At 42.1% G+C, this 19,118-nt stretch overlaps 7 protein-coding genes across 7 annotated transcripts; 3 read left to right on the top strand and 4 right to left on the bottom strand.

Moving 5' to 3' along the window:
- On the bottom strand, positions 1-960 carry K450DRAFT_236686 (uncharacterized protein). The gene is made up of 4 exons (XM_051588300.1): positions 772-960; positions 599-696; positions 353-517; positions 1-278 (listed from the first exon to the last, which is right to left on the bottom strand). Exons 1-4 carry the CDS (start codon positions 929-931, stop codon positions 171-173), a joined length of 531 nt encoding a protein of 176 aa, XP_051445671.1. The 5' UTR covers positions 932-960; the 3' UTR covers positions 1-170.
- A 24-nt stretch (positions 961-984) lies between these two features.
- Positions 985-1,788, top strand: K450DRAFT_279856 (uncharacterized protein). Its single transcript, XM_051593345.1, has 4 exons — positions 985-1,188; positions 1,304-1,369; positions 1,436-1,535; positions 1,610-1,788. Exons 1-4 carry the CDS (start codon positions 1,102-1,104, stop codon positions 1,669-1,671), a joined length of 315 nt encoding a protein of 104 aa, XP_051445670.1. The 5' UTR covers positions 985-1,101; the 3' UTR covers positions 1,672-1,788.
- Positions 1,789-2,804: 1,016 nt separating this feature from the next.
- K450DRAFT_236682 (uncharacterized protein) lies at positions 2,805-4,421 on the top strand. Its single transcript, XM_051588299.1, has 2 exons — positions 2,805-3,651; positions 3,725-4,421. Exons 1-2 carry the CDS (start codon positions 2,935-2,937, stop codon positions 4,355-4,357), a joined length of 1,350 nt encoding a protein of 449 aa, XP_051445669.1. The 5' UTR covers positions 2,805-2,934; the 3' UTR covers positions 4,358-4,421.
- A 587-nt stretch (positions 4,422-5,008) lies between these two features.
- On the bottom strand, positions 5,009-8,854 carry K450DRAFT_236679 (uncharacterized protein). Its single transcript, XM_051588298.1, has 12 exons — positions 8,233-8,854; positions 8,030-8,150; positions 7,909-7,968; positions 7,780-7,841; positions 7,524-7,725; positions 7,405-7,459; positions 7,217-7,339; positions 6,731-7,148; positions 6,392-6,661; positions 5,505-6,315; positions 5,340-5,431; positions 5,009-5,267 (listed from the first exon to the last, which is right to left on the bottom strand). Exons 1-12 carry the CDS (start codon positions 8,697-8,699, stop codon positions 5,171-5,173), a joined length of 2,778 nt encoding a protein of 925 aa, XP_051445668.1. The 5' UTR covers positions 8,700-8,854; the 3' UTR covers positions 5,009-5,170.
- A 139-nt stretch (positions 8,855-8,993) lies between these two features.
- Positions 8,994-10,645, bottom strand: K450DRAFT_270960 (uncharacterized protein; the record flags this gene model as incomplete). Its single annotated transcript, XM_051592986.1, has 8 exons — positions 8,994-9,204; positions 9,266-9,447; positions 9,521-9,654; positions 9,718-9,898; positions 9,988-10,067; positions 10,136-10,198; positions 10,290-10,412; positions 10,495-10,645. The coding sequence occupies 8 exons, from the start codon at positions 10,643-10,645 to the stop codon at positions 8,994-8,996; spliced, it is 1,125 nt and encodes a 374-aa protein (XP_051445667.1).
- A 3,673-nt stretch (positions 10,646-14,318) lies between these two features.
- On the bottom strand, positions 14,319-16,069 carry K450DRAFT_287126 (uncharacterized protein; the record flags this gene model as incomplete). Its single annotated transcript, XM_051593533.1, has 8 exons — positions 14,319-14,667; positions 14,750-14,931; positions 15,008-15,325; positions 15,394-15,473; positions 15,565-15,585; positions 15,623-15,668; positions 15,707-15,835; positions 15,890-16,069. The coding sequence occupies 8 exons, from the start codon at positions 16,067-16,069 to the stop codon at positions 14,361-14,363; spliced, it is 1,263 nt and encodes a 420-aa protein (XP_051445666.1). The 3' UTR covers positions 14,319-14,360.
- A 589-nt stretch (positions 16,070-16,658) lies between these two features.
- Positions 16,659-17,000, top strand: K450DRAFT_236677 (uncharacterized protein). Its single transcript, XM_051588297.1, has one exon. The coding sequence runs from the start codon at positions 16,801-16,803 to the stop codon at positions 16,984-16,986; it is 186 nt and encodes a 61-aa protein (XP_051445665.1). The 5' UTR covers positions 16,659-16,800; the 3' UTR covers positions 16,987-17,000.
- The last annotated feature ends 2,118 nt before the right edge of the window (positions 17,001-19,118 follow it).

The following is a 19,118-nucleotide window of genomic DNA, read 5'->3' as shown; positions in this document are numbered from 1 at the left end:
GCCCGGTCTTTTTGAATTTTTTTTATTGAGTGGGGTTTCAAGGTCATTGTTATTACATGAATCTACTGTAGTTTAGGATGGAAAAATGCAGATATGGATGTGCCATGGGCAGACATCATGATGATGCTAACATTTAGTAAGTGTATACAAGGTCGTTCAATGACCATTATTTATCGTCTTCGTCTACCCTTGGTTACGAGCTCAAATCCATCTTCGTCAATGATGGGGCCTTGAGGTTCCTGAGGAGCGGATGGTTCCTCGACATCCATGGCGTCATCCTGACAATGAAAGCAACACAGGATTAGCTGCTAATGTCGCAAGGTACACCGAACTTTTGAAACAAGTAAATTACCTCTTCGTCTGCTTCACTATCATCGTCCTCACTGTCTTCATCATTGTTGGCAGACTGGCCTGCCGATTGATGGGATCGAGATGCAACTTTCTCTCTCAACTTTGCAACTTCTGAAAAGTCACCGTGAATGCATTGGTTGAACATGGAAACCAGGTGCTTTGCTACCTGTTAAGGGAGAGCGACAGGTAACTTGAGTCAGATATTAAATACAACTTGCGTTTGTACAGCCGCTTGCTTTCTACTTACAGCATACGCAGATCCGTCCTCTAAGTCGGTATGAAACTCATCAGACATGATCTGTACCAAGATATCCTCTACATCAAATTCATCGAGTCTCTTTGCATCTAAGGATAGGGAGTCGTGTCAGTAAGAAAGTATGGTCAAAGTGCAGTTGCGTCAAAAAAGAATGCAACACATACTTGCACCGAAATATTCAACGAGCGTCTCCGCCATCCATTCTCTTTTCTCTTCAGAATCGGGACCACCCCAATCTTGCTCTACAGCTAATTTTAAAGCCGACCACGAGCGCAATACATAATTCAAGCCCTCTGTAAATGCTGCTTGATTTGGGTGAACCATGTTGAACAGCGGTTGATATAGTTTCCCCGACCAAACGGGTTCATTGACATTTTTTTTTTTTTCGTCGCTGACAAGTGACTGCTTTCGCGTAGTCTAAAACTTCGGGTTTAGCGCGTTGGAAACAGGCGGAACACGACAAAACTTACTTAACTTCACATTAACAAGTAAACATGGAAAAGCCAACCCCAAGAGTCAATTCTAACACCCTCAAGAATCACGTTGGTCATACTGTCCGAGTGTCAGGAAAGGTCATCTCTGTAAGTTTTGCTGATTGTGGCTGTCTTTGACATGCGCTTCTCTTGCTTTCTGCATCTGACGCGCAGCAAGTCTGTCAAACCGTTCATGCTTATTGACGCCCTTTTACCACTATAGCTCAATGGTGACAACGCAATTATTGAAGCAACAGATAATGGACAGATCCAAGTTCTTCTCAACGGGGTAGGGTTTCAATGTCAAAGTACAGCATTCAATGGGCAGTGTTTACTCACGTTTCGCATATTTTAGCAAAGCCAATGGGGCACAACTTATGTCGAGTTGATTGGACAAGTAACACCCGAGAATACCATCCAAGAGTTCACTTTTACAAATCTTGGTAACGAATTTGGTAGGTTAATATTATAAATTTCCAAGTGTCAGTTCAGGGTCAAATGCTTACTTTCGTCCATCATGGTTTGGTAGACTTGGCGCTGGCTAACAAGGTGGTCTTATATGGTGAAAAGTACCCAGAACTCTTTGTATAATATGTTGTGGATGGAACTACTGTAAATCAATGGAAAAATAAAACACGATACCTGGAAATTGCTGTGCTGTTCATATAGCATGGAAGAATATTAACCTTAATCGATAAAATGGGATAGGAGACTGATAATACCGCCCAGTGCCTTGTGATAGCTTGAGGAGGTGGACTTGCATCAATTACGGTACATGCGTTGACCGAAAGAAAGAAAACTCCTTAATTAAGGACTTCTTCCGTTTCTCCAGACATAGTGTTGGCCGTTTGAGCATTTACATGATGAGTACTCACCACTTCTCGGGGAATCTTGGTCGACTCTGATTGTATACAGCAGCTCAACAACTCGATTGAGAGAGGCGAGTACTAACTTAAATAGTTTAGTATGCTTTGCAGAAGTATCAATGTGAATCGGGCAAAGAAGGTGACGACTGTGCATGTCTGTCAAGGACCAACATAAAGGTATGATCGGTAGCCTTTAAAAAATCGCATAGTAATTTACTTCTGTGACCGTGTTGCATTTTTGAAATTGGGAGGAAAAAACCAAACGCGTCTCTAATACTGTACATCTCGATGTGTTGCGTCAATAAGCATTGAAGATCAAGTGATCCCTTACAGAGCGGATCTCATATTCCACCACAAATGAAATCATTAATACTACAGACAATTCTGTTTTTGCTGGATGGTAGAGATGACAATCATCTTGCCACTTTGCCTATAAATGCCTTGTAAATGTGATAGTGGTACTCAATTTTTTCGTTAAATATTAACTCTTGGCCCTCCCTCTATCTATGTACGTGAAACGCATTTGTGCTTTTAGGTTAATGTTCTGTAAGCGTACCGCGCCGTTTCACTTTCAGTACTAGGCTCCAATTACAATCAAACTCGTCCATTTCTTCCGATGCATTTCATTCTAAAGCTGCCGCTTAGTTGCATAACGCTCACTACTCAACTTGAATTACATGAACTTTTCATTGTACGACATTTGAGGTGATTTGAGGGGCATTGGCAGATCAGAACCCTGGATTTGATTGGATAAATATCCCTCTCCGTCGACACCACTGCGATTGCGGCGATTCAAAACCGTCGAGCGTAAAAAAGCAGAAACATTCAAACCAAGCCATTTGATGTCTCTATCTTAGTCTGTTCTAGTGCATCATTATTGTTCTTCTCACTTTTCCATTAATTGCCCTGGTCGAGCTGAAAAAAAGGAGTCTACATTCTGTTCCTAAATCAACAATAGCGATTGGCCACAGTACTCTGTATCTTCTTGATGGCTGCTTCAAGTTTATTTTCTCAATGGGACCGTCAAAAGTCCTTGGATTTATCGTTGGATCTGAAAACGTCGTCGCCATCAAGCCGTCCAGATACACCTGAAAGCAATCCGTCGACGTCTTTTATTCCTATCGTCGTTGAACCACCGCAACGGGTTTACATACCCCAACCAAATGTTGAAAACAGAAAGGGCTTTGGCTTGCTTCGACATGATCGTCACAATATGCAAAACGACGAAAAGCCTTTATCGCCAATTGCAACATCTCCGGGCCCCAATCTTTTGAAAGTAGATGAAAACAGGAAAACATCCAGTCGTAGGCCATCATTGACTTCTTTACTAAGCTTGAATCGCCGATCAGAAAACGCCACGCCATCCGCTGAAGTGACATCCCTAGTCTCACCATCTACACCTAGTCAATCCCCTACAACCGCACTACAAACTCCACTTTTGCTTGAAAAGTACGGTATCTGTCAAGACAAAAGTGTCGGAGAAGGGGCAACGGCGATCATTCGACTTGTACGACGTCGCGGCCACGATACCATTTTGGCTGCGAAGGAGTTTCGAAAGCGATCTAGAAATGAAAGTGAACGACAATACATGAAGCGAATGACAAGTGAGTTTTGTATCAGCAAGCCACTGGATCACGAAAACGTAATAAAAACCTTCGATCTGCTTAAGGACGATCGAGGTCGCTGGTGCACCGTGTTAGAATGGGTCAGTTTTAAAATCTTTTGATCTCCCGCACAGTCCAGCTTGGCTGCTATTCCTGACTAATCCATTGCTATAGTGTGCTGGAGGAGATGTTTTCACCGTTTTGAAAGATGTCGAATTGACAGATGACGAAATTGATTGTCTGTTTAAGCAGCTGGTGCAAGGCGTCCACTATCTCCACACCAGTGGCGTGGCTCATCGAGACATCAAGCCTGAAAATCTTGTCTTGACCGCCACGGGCACTCTCAAGATTATTGACTTTGGTGTCGCTGATGTCGTACAATCTTGTTTTGAAAAGGAATCAAGGGTATGCGCTGGATACGTCGGTAGCGAACCATTTCTATCTCCTGAAGTGTTTACTGAAAAAGAATATGACGGCAAAGCACTGGATGTGTGGTCAACGGCCATCACTTGGTATGGCATGCAGCACAAAGCCTTACCGTTCGATAAAGCAAAAAAGGAGGACGCCTTCTATACAGAGTACTTGGCGGCAAGACGACAACGGAATTGGCCACCACTGGTGCTATGTAACATAAAAGAACGTGAATGCCTCTACGGTATGCTTGATCCAGACCCTACTCGACGCTGGACAATCGAGAGGGTTCTGAATTGCGCATGGCTGGAAAACGTCGAAACCTGCCAATATGCACATACTAGCAGCGGTGCAGAGCACCACCACTACATAAAAGCTTTGGATAAGAAGTCGTGACCAAGCAATGTATATTTTATCAACTGTAATATATTATATCCGTAAATTTGCTTGGTCATCCAAACTACTTTTGTCTTTTTCATCTATGCTGAACTCTGGTATCAGCCTCAGATATTCCCATGAAGAGCCAAAGTTCTAAATTTTGAATCCATGTGGAAGTATGATACGTAGAGTCTACCCTGAAGAATGAACTACAACATGCGACGGGTGCCTGTTTAGACATTTGAGGATGTCTCTGATTTAACAGTATCACAAGCTTAGCAATGTTGATACGGTATTATCCGAAGTAGATAGACAGGAGCGAGATGCCTCGCTAACCCTCTGCACATTACAGCCGTGCGCTTCGCATGAATGTGGAGAAATATGGAGAAATATGAATAGATATTTTTATAAATTATCCATAACCATCGGATGTATGAAGCAGGGTGAACAGCAATTTCCGCAATGGCCGCTAGCATCTTAATTCTATCGCTGTCTCCTTTCGTATATTTGCGAAATCAAACTTCATTACACTCTTCGTACTGTCAAAAGCCAAATTACAATATGACATAGCAAGTTCTATATTTTTTAGTTTCTATAAACGTGCGGACAGGAGCACAGGCTATTTTTGATCACTTGCTGGTAGGTAGAGCAGACTGTTCACCATCACATGCGGGCAGGTAAAAAGAAGCCTCAATGTTACTTAAGATTTATATTTGGACAGAGCTTGCGTTACCTAACCAATATTGAAAGAGAGGGAAGTCCCTAAAGGACGTTTGAACAATAAAAGCATGGGTTGAACGAAAGTATGGAGATGGTGTTGTATTTACAGGCTTAACGCATTGAACAAGTTCGTGAACCCATCATGGTCATCACAATGACCCATGCTAAGTGTAGCATCAACAGAGCCAGGCTTTGGGATGCGTGTTTCCTAATGTATGTATTATACGAGTAAGTTCCAATGAAAACAACGTTTTTATAAAGTACATGTTATACATCTTACGTGTACATATCCAAAAGAGCCATGGCGACCATCGGGTACATGGAAGTTGGCGACATCATATATGGGTAACAAGGGTATGTAGATGTCGCCACCTACACAACAAACATGCTTTAGTAAATGTGCGTACTCCCATCAAAATTTGAGTATGGTTGGCCATTTAAATACCTTGAGAAGGGCAGAAACAGCTTTGAGAAGCTTCCTCCAATCGACCTCAGTGGCGGCTCTCATCCAAAATTCCGCCAATTCGCGATGGCTTTCAGGAACCAAAGCAAGCACACGCATAGCAAGCTGGGATTGTTGGTGAGCATCACCTGGAAGATCGGGCGATTCCAGCAGCAACTGCTTAAGCTGCTCATTTTCGTTAACAAAACCATCGTGTTTGCCGTCCGTTATGTGATCACTCGCGGATGTACTGCCAGACACGCCGTCTCCGACATTCCAGTTCCTGTCCGAACCTTTCCGTCGTTTCCTGGTCCCTTCAGCGTTGTTTGGATCAACGTCTGAAGATTCATCCATGCTGATATCCTCGTCCCCTTCATCAAAGCTATCTCCAGAAAGTATTTTCCCAGCGTATCCCATATCAGATGGTATCCGTTCAATCTTCACTCCCTGATCATTTGTTTCCTCTGATAATGCATTGGACGGTTTGCCCGGAGGCTGTGAACTATTTGATCCACTTGGCTTTTTATATGTATGTCCAGATGATTGGTTACCCTGGATTCCCAACGAATTCCCGAGTCGCATCCTGGATATGTATGTCTGATGGTCAGCTCTCACTTCTGGTACCGAATTTTTCATGTTAGGTGCCTTCGGTTTTAGATGGCCAATTTTTTCCAATATCTCGTCACAGGATGGTCTCGCCTCTGGGTTCAGCGATAAAAGCGCGCGAATGATATGCTTCAACTCTGGAGGAATATGATCTTGTGGCGATGGAGTGGTCACATCCAAATTGTTTCGAGAAGAAGGGAAAGAAATCCTTTAAAAATAACCATGAAGACGTGAGCTCATGCTGAATATTTGAGATCTTTGTTGTTCCTATCACATCTACTTACTTGTCAAAAGATAAAATCTCGTCCTTCAACCTGTCAATATCGTTTACATAGTGATATGGTAACCTAGAATAGCACAGGTAGAATAACACCATGCCAAGTGACCACATATCAGCCTTTGGTGAGAACTCCTGTAAGTACTTCCCATGGTCATCCAGTCGAAGCAATTCTGGGGCCATGAATTCAAGAGTTCCCGTGGCACCAGTTCGATCCCGGTCGGGTAGTTCGTCCAGAACCTCACATTCTCCAAAATCTGATATCAGTATGCGTGGTCTAAAAGGAAAGGTCAGGCATGAGCATAATCTACTTTCTAATAATCTTTATAAAGGCAAATTCACTTACATGCGACGCTGTGTAGGAACTCCATTGACATTTTCAATCCAAGTCCTTGAAACATCTCGATCATCATACTTGATCAGTAGATTGGGTGGCTTGAAGTCGCGGTGAACGATGTTGTGCCGATGAAGGTGAGCGAGACCATCGAGCATGTCAAAAAAGAAGGACCATATCTCGTAAAGTGACAGTAATCGTTTTCCAGGATTGGTTTGCTCCTGTTGCTTGAGGAGCTCTTCGTATCTCTCTTGCTCCAAGAATTTCTGCTTGATTCGGTCTCTCTTGCTCTTTTTGGCAGCAGCCTTGGATGAAAGCATATCGGAGGCTGGAGTTTCGACAGGTGCTTGAGGCTCGGGCTCGATGTATTCTTCCAAATTCCCTCCATTAGCACATTCCATCAAAATAAAGAGACAAGGCACCTCAGGTCCTAACGATTTGTAAAGTCACTCCCATTAATTGCAACTCCTTGAATTCGTACACATACCCATTACTTACCAAAATCAGAAAACTGGTGATACTCCAACCACGAATGTTTATAGTTGACAATGTTGGGGTGTCGAAGCTGCTCCATCAAATGGACTTCTCGAAGCATACGGACTAGCCACGGGTGATTATTCCCTATTCCAAAACATCGTTAGGTCACTTACATTGGTAGTAAATTCTCTTTACAATTTGCTACTCACCGACCGCTACTTTCTTAACAGCGTAATGACCTAAATTCACGCCATCCAGCTCATGCTATCATGTACCCAGTTAGAACGAAGCATATGATTACACAAACAACGAAGTTTACATCATCTACCTCGCAAAGGTATACACTGCCTCGGAGACCTCTTCCAAGTTTCCTTTCTTCGTGGAAAAACTTCTGGTAATAGCCCTGATTAAATGCATTTGCTTTGAGGTTATTAGCATACCGCTCGCTTGTGTCTTGTGGCTTTGGCTGGCTGGTATTCGGATCTGGCGGTACGCTCGCTGCCGCTGGTGTGCTTTCATTGTTTGACACTCTATAAATTTATCAGTAATATTATCATTTCAAGAAAGATGTCAATCATACATACTGTGTAGGTACGGGTGAAAGTAATCTGAAGTAATTTCGGTCCATGAATTCAGGTTGGTTCTCCTGGGGGCAAAAAGTGAATATGAGCGGGGAGATCTAAGCTATTCAAGATACTTATACGAATATTTACATTGGTTGGTTCAATTGAAGAGTCAAAAGCTCTATGACAATAAGGGCACTCCACAATTCGCTTCAGAAATAGGAAAGGTTACTTGATGGTCAGTTATTTCATAGCTTTTCGGCGTACTTACTTGTACAATTTCCATTGGATTCATAGATGATATATTTTGTAGTGGCGGACTATGTGTCTGAACTGTGACAGTCCTGGTGTCAGGGTTGTACAGGACAAGATTGCCTCGTAATTCGTTTTGTCTATATTGTGTGTACACGGGTGAGATATTTTTGAAGTCTTCAAGATAGTCTGCAAACAAACCAAATGGAGGGAGTAGCTTACGAGATGACGGTCCAGTCGCGGTAAGGTACAAGCTCAAGATGCTTTTGGCCATCCTGTGAGCCACTAGTGCTTAATTGCTGTTGTCTATTTGTAGGAAGTGTAGAACGGTCACTTCCGGTCGAGCTGGAACGAGGCCGCTGTTGATGCTGCTTTAGGTTCCAACTTGAACTGTCAATTTGTAGCCTTCCTGATCCTGTAATTCGATTTCTGTCCTGATGAAGATAATCTGGGTGAAATATTCGCTGCTTCATGCTGGATTCGCTTGGTTCGTAATCGCTTGGAAGGTACGGTAGCGGTAGTGCTATTCTCTGGTAGGTGGGCCATTGCGAGTGGGACGGTACCATGGCAAGCTCCGTTGAAGTAGGTGTGCTTGCTCGACGTACTGAAACTCTTTTAGAGCTATCATATTGATCTTTTTTATTCTTGAGACTACCTTTCAGCTTTGATTCTTCGTCAGCATCGTTCATTTGTCTGAAATGTTGGGCGCACTTAGAGGAGACGGAGAGTTGTGCCACTGCTACTCCGAAGCGGGAAACCCGTTCTGGGGGAAGCAGTCACAGAGCCTCCAGCGAGGGCTTTGGAGGAATTCATGCGATGTCAGTGGACATTGGGGCAAACCAAGCAAGCTATACAAGCCGTATTTTTTATAACGAGAAAAAAAAAAGTAAAAGATAGATAACTTTACAAGCGGGATAAATACTATTTTACAGTGTTCAAATGTTACAATGATGGAGAGGAGAGGGTTGGGATGGGAGAGTTTGTCATTGATACATCAATTGCTTCACGTCAGAGCTCATAGAGCTTTGACTCTGGTTATATACTTTTAGTTCGTGACCTCGCTGAAGGTACTGAGCTCCAGGCAGTTTATTGGCGTCGATGAGGCTGCCTCGAATTTCGATAGTCGTTTCATCGGACCTTTGGCCAAAAGTTGACCCAGTTGCTGAAAATGTTGGACCCTTGAGCATTTTAGGGCTGGAAATGAGTCAGCTTTTCAAATAATGAAGGCAAAGAAAAAAAAATCATTGATACGTACTCAAGTAGAAACGTTATTTCAATGAAAAAAGTGGCTATCGGTCCAGCAAAGTTCCAAATGATACAGATAATGATGTTAAATGGCACGCTTGCTTGAATTATAGGCTTGCATGCCATATAAACCACCAAAAGTAGAAAGAATGCCATAAGGCAGAGAACAGTTACCGTCATAATAATTCGCACCTTTTGTACAAACGATAGCATTGTCAGTATTTAAGCCAAACCAAATGAAATCACATTGATGTTCGCATCTTACCTTCACTCGACCCGTCTTGAAAACATCGTACTGTCTTCCATCAATAACGGCACGGAGATGGCTATCCAATAACCTGATTAAACCGAATCCGGCATATAAGACGCAGGATGATAAAGCAAAGCAGTAACACGACCCTATCACACATAATTCGTTAGTGTAGGTCTTGCAATACATTTTGTACATGTACCAGTACTTACAGAATGTGTACAACAGCCGGGTGAATATGTCCGCCAGCTGTGGGTTGTTCTTTTCGGCGAAGTATCCAATCAATACGGAGCAGCAATTGTTTGTAAAGACAGGCAAGACCAAAAATGCCACACCAATTTTAGTTACGAGAGATTGACTAAATTTCCAGCCGCGTGTGACAACTGTATTACTCTAATAAAGGGTTAGCGAAGAAGTACAATAAGAAAATGTCAGGTTGTCCCATTTCATCTGCTCCTAACGTGAAGATTTTAATCACTTACATCAAATACAGCGCTAGCGATACCAATGAGGTAAGCAGCGAATGTTCCAAATCCAAATTGCCAAGAAAGATCAAACAGAACTTTGTTATATCCAGAAATGTTAGTACTGTCGAAGAAGTTATCCTATGCAAGATGAATATACACTTACAAGAACGAACAATCTTGCTTTGCACTACTTCAGTAAGCAAAAATATTGCGTGTAACATTCGGACTAAAATAAGAAAAGTCGGTGAGCGGAGATCTACATGTTTGACTGGGAGCAGTACCCTTGATTCAAGACTAGTGCTAGCCTCATTACTTACGAAGATTGAAGGTTATACCAAGAATATACATGGATAAAATAGGTTGGGGTTGTGGCCTTCCTCCTCGATAGTCAACCAACTTTTGCCCACGAAATAACAGGCGAAACGTCAATATTCCAGTTGCTGAGATGAAATAGAATAAGTTTGTCGAGATACGTCAGATCCAAATCAATCATTATTGGGCTGGGCAGGGTTTGAAATTTACCTCCAAGTGTAACAGCAATTGATAGAGCTATTTGTAACTTCATGACGATACTTGCTGAGTACGTTTCGGCACAGTCCATGAGTTCTAGTCGTAAGTCACAGTGACAATTGCTGCCGTCTGCATCACACGGTCGCCAATATGGTGATTCCATGAGAGTAAAGGTATGAGGACAAGAGATTGGTTCAGTGATGCTATGGCAGGAGAGTATGATTTGGTGCTATGTCGAATATTTTGCAGTGCGCGTATGCAAATGCTAGAAAAGGTTTTGTTGTGGGTCGCCTCTATGTATAAGATTTAAAGTATACACCCCGCGAACAGCCAAGGTAAAAATTCAAAAGCAGTCGAAGAAGTGAAAGAGGAAGAAGGGAGGAAAGAAAGGAAGTAGCTTCTCAAATGATGTAGGATGCAAAAAAGTTTATTGCAGCTGACGGTAAATCAAACAGTCAGAATTCCAGCGTTGTTACCAATCTGGAGAGAAAAAATATGCTATAAGCTGGAAAGGCAAATAAAGCAAATTTTGGTGGCACAGACGTGGGGTATACGAGAACCTGACTGGAGCGTTTGCACGAGACCCCAACTCCATGGACCACGCTTTTTTCCCCCACATTATCTGTACTGCACCCAACAAAAAAAAAACCCTGAAAAATTCATTTGTATGTTATATCTTGCAGATGCTAGCGACACACTGCGCGCTTTAATTCGTACCGAATTAATAGTTGAGCTTTAAGCATTAATGTAAAAAAGGACTTTTTAAAAGAGTTACTGCTACAGGTAAAATGTTGGGGACGAAAGTGTGAAACGAATGCAGCGATCATTTTGAATGTCTAAGTACAGGTTTTAGAGATGATTATCTTATTATGTGGAGGGTGTCCAGTACTCAGGCACACAACTTTAGGTATTTACCAACCATTCTCGAAAAAGTGAGCCTGGGAACTACACAAGCCATTTTTGATTCTCGGGAGTAGGTCAGGTCGTAAAATTTCCAAACTAAGGTGCTTGATGAATAAGTAGAGTAGAATCTGAGACGGTTGAATTGGCATATATATTTGATGACTGAGCGCTTGAACGCTTCTGTTCGTCTTGTGAATTGATCCAAGACAGAGGAATTCCACTCTTGTGTCGGTCCATAGTAATTGAGCTTGCAAATCCAGGCATTTCGGTCTTTCGTTCGTTAGATGACCCGCTCACTGAGAACGATGGTCCGCCAAACATTCGTGGACTGTGGCGTTACAAAGAATGGGTATTTAGTGACGGATTTGGCAATAAAGTGTTAACAAATAAGTCAATGTTTGAGAATACTCACTCTATGAACAGTGCCACTTCAATGAGAATACTAGCCGATGGACCAGCGAAGTTCCATAATATAGCCCAGAATACATTGAAGGACTTGTGATTCTGAACCGTTGTTCGACAAATGGAATAAACGCCGCAAAGCATGGTAAAGCAAGCCAAACAGAGAGCTGACACCGTCATAATCGCTCGGACCTGAATCCGATGCAATTAAGTTATCAGCAAAAAATAGTTCAAGCTGTGTAAATCTTCCACAAACACATGCAAATCTTGGCTTTACCTTCATACGTCCAGTCTTGACTTGCTCATAGCGTTTACCAGATCCTAACATGGAGAGATGGGTTCCCAGCAAATGCATGAGTCTCACTCCAGAATATGTGACGCAGAAGACGAGTAGTAAGCAATAAAAAGCCCCTGTAAAAGTCGTGTCAGTATGTAATGTCGGCATCATGATCAAAATAAAGAAAAGGGGCTAGACGTACAAAAGGCATACAGAAGTCGAGCAAAGATCTCAGCCTTGTAAGCGTCGCCTTGTTGAGCATAATATCCCGACAGAATAGAGCACACATTATTGGTTATAACTGGAGAGAGTACAAATGCTAATCCCACTCGGCTTATATGTCGTTGAGATAATCGCCACCCACTGTCCATAACTGCTTCGCTCTAACATATGGTAAATATTAGTTGGGGGCATTGACGGCGAGCGAAAATTCTAACTCAGGCATCAGATAAATAATGCAGCTGGCTTACATCGAAAACTGTTATGGCAATTCCCCATAAATAGGCAGCTAGGGCGGCAAATCCAAATTGCCAACCGAACTCAAATATAACTGTATAATGGTTGGTTAGCGGTTCTGGATGTATTCATCCGGTTTGGCATCCTAGTGACTTACAGGAACGGAAAATCACACTGTTAGGGTTGTCATTGAGAATGACTATAGAGTGCACCATGCGCACTACAAAAGAGTATTAGCATGAATCAATATGCTAAGATAAATCACAGGCTATTCCACCTACAAATATTGTAAATAACAGCAAGGACGAGAAGCGTTTCTACAGGTTGTGGCCGCAAATATCCACGTTTCGTATCATAGAGGCGTTGGCCTTGATAAAATATACGATGAATCAGTAGCGCTGCAGCTACATCATGGCGTTAGGTGAGAAAACGTTATTATCACTATATACTAACGACAGTGTGAAAGTATGAATCCCTACCTAGGAATGAGACAATGGCTGACCAAACCACATTAATTTTGAAGATAATATCAATAGCATGGCTTTCTTCGCAGGAAAGATAAGTCAGTCTCCAGTCGCAGTGGCAATGCTCTCCGGCGGGATTGCAAGATAGCCAAAAATTTGAAGCCTTATTCGAAGCATCCATTTATATTCTAGTGTATTGGTATATTGTTATGCTGATGGTGGGGTATTTTCAAGAAATGTAGAGTAACCGTGGAAAGATCCAGCTTTTTTGGTGGTATTTAGAAAAATGTATGAAATATGTAAATGCGTCGTGGCTGATGGAAGAAGATGATGCCAGCTATGTCTCAAGGAGTGTCGAAATGTTGATAGCAATGAAAAGGACAGTAGAAAAGCTGCTGGTGTGGTTTAGAATGTTTGGTATAGAAGAGAAGAGAGGAAAGATTGCGACCTTTTTTTCAATATGAGAAGAAATATAAGAATTGCAACGTTGAGGAAAAAAGCGGAGCTCGGGATTTTAATGATGTACTGCCGCAAGAAGTGCCTAGCTTGTTAATGGTAAAAACGAACGGTGCAAGGTCAGCCATTGAACGTTACCAAGGAAATCCTAAAGTTGCTCACCTTACCTTATACATCTCTCCTAGTATTAGTGAGCCAAGATATCGGTAGTAATGTTAGACAGAAGAGTTCCGGTCATGTCATTTACGTATACAGTGTATATGAAAACGGCAAAGTTCACTGGACAATGTATATTTGTAACATTGATTTAGGTAACGTGGATGAGACAGTGTATGATTGACATTGAACGAGATTTATCTGGTGTATCAATGTCAATTTCAGCTTTACCATAATATGGGTAGCTTCAATTATATATTTCGACACCGCATCAAGTCCTCCAGGTGTCGAAAGTCGATATTTGTTATAGTGATTTTTTTTGTGTAACTCTTAAATCTAGATACGTCAATCAGTCAGTATAGCATTAAAAAGGTTTTACCAGTCCAGCCTTGTGTATCAGTATTTTCATTTTATCTCGGCATGCGTCTTACCGTATGAAGTATGCCTCCATATTTATTATGTAGAAGCAGAAAATTAAAAGGTGCGTATTGGTGGGAAAAAGGTACAGCGGTAATTACTGGGAAGCATAGTGTAAACGGATTACTGTAAAAGACATGAAAAGGATGAAAAGCATATGGGCTCACGATGTGGGTTGGAACGTAATAACGGGCTATGTTTGTAAAACGAAAGCTTATGAGCGCACGTGAAGGGCAAAGCAAAGGGCAGGTATCCTTTGTACAACACTTTTACGACGTTCTAGTGCTCTGAAAAAAAATAATTGGCGGGCGGAAAAGAGAACAGGTGTAAGTCAATCTAGCTGCTTTTCACTTGGCTTCACCTATGAGCCGAATCTCGGACAAGGTTCCAGAACCTATACCTTCATCCATGGGTAAACCAGTAGGACTGTAATATTTCTCCTCTTCATAATGTGGGGCAAAACAAGAAGGCGAGTTGCTAATCGTATGCAAAGCCACCAAGGCAGCAGGACTGGGACTGTATTTTCCATAACTTTCAACTTCGCCTTTGGAATGATGAGAGGAAAAGCCACCTCCACTAGAAACACCTGTTCTACCCGTGTACGGATCTACTGAAGAATCTGGGAGACCGACAGAAGGAGCGGCCATTTTAGGACTGTTAGAAAATAAAGTAGACGTTTTAGTGCCAATGTTATTTATAAATCAACAGATGGTCAAGTTTTAGGGTTATCAAGTACCTTATGGCCACTGCTGCTTCACATGAGATACACATGAAAGCCCCAAGCCAAGTCCAGATACCACCTAGAATAGCACTACCGACCGTACTGGTCATAATATAGTCGCGCAAAATTCCATATAGAAGTAAGAATGAAGCGAACCCACTGAGACCGATGCCAGCAATGACAATAACTAGTTTGATCTATATAAAAACAAAGAGTAAGAAAAAGTAATAAGCACCTTTGGTCGGCAGCAGTATCACTTTCGAAAAATTATACCTTTAAAATGCCACCTTTGATGGACGAGTATCGTTCACCAGTGACCCGAAATTGGAACAAGTGGCGAGTCAATAGCCGAACTAGGCGTGATCCAGCCCACACGACCGAGATAGCCAGAGTAGAATCTTCAACGAACCAAAATACATACAGTAGTCGTATGAAAATTACAGCAACTCTATCATGACCGGCATCCAGCATAGCTCCAGCAATGAGAGAGCAGGTGTTATTTGCAATGAATGGAAGGAGCAACAGAGAAAATCCGAAGACATCAACCAGAACCGGCGATGGTAACCATCCCGTTGAGATGGCCTTGTGACTCTACGAAAATGCAGTGAAGCGATATTAGGACATGCATGATTAAATTGGGAAGTATAATATCGACATACATCTGCAAGAGTTTGTGCAATGCCAATCAAATAGAGTACAAAGCCACCAAACCCCCATTGCCATGGTATTTCGAAAATGACTATAACAAATATGGCCAATGGCGAGAAAACAATACATGGTGTGTTAGTAGGACAAAGCAATTATACTGAGGAAAAGGCGTTCAAACTTACAGGAGCGGAAAATCATGTTTCCTGGTGCAATGTCCAGCACAAGCACAAGGCTGCTCACCAAACGCACTACAGAAAAGAGAAAACGCATTATGAGTAAAGCTGACCTTCATAGGATGAGAACCATTTTCTGGCTTATACATACATATGCTGAAAATAGTGATGAACAATAAGAGACACTCCACAGGCTTTGGTCGGAAAAGTCCCCTCCCTTCACTTCGGACCATAAAGCTATGACCTTGAAAAAAGACTCGTTTTCCCAGCATATACAGGCCTGGTAGAAAATGTTGTCAGTGGGCTAATATAAATGTCTACTGTTCAAAATTACCAATAATTTACCAAAGATGACGGTGAGTGCGGACAGGGCAATGTTGATGATGTAGACGATATTCATCACTCGTTCTTCTGCGCAATTCTTAATAGTCAAGCGCCAGTCGCAGTGGCATGTTTGATCAGGATTGTTATCGCATACTCGCCATACGGTGTTGATTTGACTGTTGACATCCATGTTGTTCGTATTCAAGGTGATGGCTGTCCTACACTAAGAACACTAGTCTATATTGTAAGGTTTGTTGAACAATGGACCAAACTGTCTTGAGGTAGAAGAGTTGAAATGTGAAGGAGAGTGAAGGGAAGGTGAAAGATGGATGAAGAAAGAGTTTTCACTTTCCTTTTTATAAGATGACGCTTGTGATTATTAAATGGTATCCGTTCAATGTGAATGTGACGGCCAAGCACATTAATGACGGCTTCAAGTGATGAACTCGGGCGAACCATTAGGAGGACACTATACCAGTTGCAGTCGAGAAATGAAGCTCAGTGTCTCGCCAATTAACATCCGTCAGCTCTTTATCCAGTAGAAAACTTCTTCACATTGAGTATATTATCTGATTGCGTAGCAAAGAAGATGGAATTGTCTTTATAGATGTTGGTTCACTGTCTTTTTTGTCTCTTTCTCTTTAGTTGCTCGCCTCAACGGATAGGCGGATCTTCCTGCTGCTCCATAGATTGAATCTCAACTGATTTCTCAGCGCGCCATTCTAATGCAGTTAAACCTTAATGTTACACTGATGGCCGCCAAAGTGTCAAATTTAGAAGCCATGCTTTACCGAACAAGGTCATCCAGCGGACAATTTGCAATAGCGGTTGGCTGCAATGGAAAATGATGACTGTGAAGATTGTCCAATCTTAGCTCAGCTCTAATTTACATTTTATTTACAAGTTGTACCCTTAGAATACATGGTGATCAGGTACGGGAAATTGAATCTAAAATATCATCCAGTACATTGTTTGAACCACTTCCAGATTTTGTGTTTGTCTTGGGCTTTTTGTGCACTTCTCGATCCTGTAGGCTTAATCGTTTCAATTCTGCTCTGGAAGCTTCTGCCTACAATTGAGTATAAAGGGAATATACGTCGGTTATAACTTTTTGCAGCCCCAAATTCTAGATCTCATTAGTGTGTCCACTTCTGCTGGTAGAGTCTTACCTGAAGCGTCAATCTTTCGCGAGCGCTCAAAGCTAGTTCTTCATTTGGTTGGTGCTAAGACATAGACAATGAGCGTCATGGTTGATCCTTTTTTCAAACAACCAATAAACTTACTTTATCTGTTACCGGTCGTTTTGATTTTGGAATGAATATGCCAGACTTGGGTTTACTTGATGAAGGTGGTGGGGGAATTTGTTTGCTGGGACGGCCCTCTGCAGGTCGACTGCTGGTAGCCATTTTCGCACGCTTGGCGCGATATTCTTCTAAAGTTAATTTGCGACTTCCACCGGTAATGTCACTGTCTTTTCGTGGCGCTATTGCTGAAGAGCTATCAGCATCATTAAATCCTTCAATGCCACGTTTATTCCTATTCAGACCAGTTTGAATATAATCTGTTTTTTCCGTTGTTGTACTAGCGCCATCTCTCCTGGGTACTGGTCTCTGTTCTGGGACCGTGGTACGCGTCGGATTTCCATTAGCTGAAGAAATGGTCGTTGCTTCATCCACATCCATGTCAGACTCTATAGGTGATGGCCGTAGCTCCGTAATCTTACTTGGTGTGAGTGATGCAGACGTGACAACTGGAGGGAGAGTGGTTGGTGTTGGTAGCGCTTTTTTGAAAAGGTTAGGAGGGTGAAATCCGGTTCTCAGGCGGTGTCCAAACAGTGGTAAGCGACACTGAAGATATATCCCAACCACGTTAGACGAGTGCGGTGTATGAAATCTATCATTCGTATCATATGTGTTAACTTACATCAATGTGAACATGTCTGCGTTTAGCATCTGAAACTAAGTCTCCCCAGTATTCACTACCATTCAGAGACTGTGAATGCCCAAGGACAAACAGTGAGCTCTTTGCTCGAGTAAGACCAACGTTCATACGTCGAATGTCTGACAAAAATCCAATGCCTCTGTCTGCCATAATTAAGGTTTATATATGAATAGTCCGTACCATAAAACGTATTTTTTAGAATTTTAGCTTACCATGACCGGCTCTAACACATGAAAAGATAATGATATCTTTCTCTTGTCCTTGAAAACCATCCTATAAAATAGCATAACCGATTAGAGTTTCGTTGGTTCCGCGTTGATATTGCAAGGTCCAGCTAGGCAACAGTTTAGTGCTTACCACTGTGTTGAAATCTATAACGTTCAAAATGTCTCGTCCATACTGCCTTTCGAACTGATTTCGCAGTTCTCGCAGTTGTTGTTTGTAAGGCGTGATAATGCCAATACGATATGCAAACTGAATATCAATTAGCCGTGTCACTCTAGTGCCGGTGAAAGATAAGGACATGGAAGTGAACTTACATTTACAGCTGGGAATTTGGAGACCAATGAGTCAACTAGTGTGACGGCCGCCTCCGCTTCCTTCGTATTGTAAAGAGACTTTCCGCTTCCCATGGATTCTTTACCATCCAAGATATTTAAAAACTGGTACGGCATGAAGCACGGGTTTTTATGCCATTCAACTTTTGTCAGCTCGGCCAGACCAGGACCATCTTTAAGTCGTGATTCGTAGAACAGTTTACTGGGAAAGAGGCTGATCTCCGGGTGCATACGGTATTGAATGCTTGATAGAAGGATGTGTTAGTATAACTGTCTCAATGGTATATTGCTCAACTCAGAATATACAAGAATCTACCTCAAAAGAAAGACATCGTCAGGTGCCATCTTTTGTAGTCGCACGAATAGACTTTGCTCATAGCTATATTTCGAGGCAAGTTGAGACAGTACAGTTGGAGGTAATTGATTGGGATCTGTCAAAATACACCTGAGTCAACGAATAAAATAATAAAAAAGCTCTCATTGTCTTATACTCCTTACCTCCGACAAGGACACAACGTTGACAGTCGTACTTCAACGGGATCAAGGAGCTAATTTCAATGGATTGCGCAGCTTCGTCAATAATGACGGTTTCAAACGAGATTCCAATGGATGTCAACATTTCGTGTCCACTGCCACTGAGTGTACAACTGACGATATCAGCCTCACTAAGAATCTTTTGCTTGGCCCTTTGCTTGGCTATTTCGAGATCTCGAGAAAATTCAGTTCTCCTGTGTGACTCCT

Source organism: Umbelopsis ramanniana (assembly GCF_025399195.1).
Source record: "Umbelopsis ramanniana AG unplaced genomic scaffold K450scaffold_20, whole genome shotgun sequence".
In the NCBI taxonomy this organism is placed as follows: domain Eukaryota; kingdom Fungi; phylum Mucoromycota; class Umbelopsidomycetes; order Umbelopsidales; family Umbelopsidaceae; genus Umbelopsis; species Umbelopsis ramanniana.
This window is presented reverse-complemented; position numbering and strand designations above follow the sequence as displayed.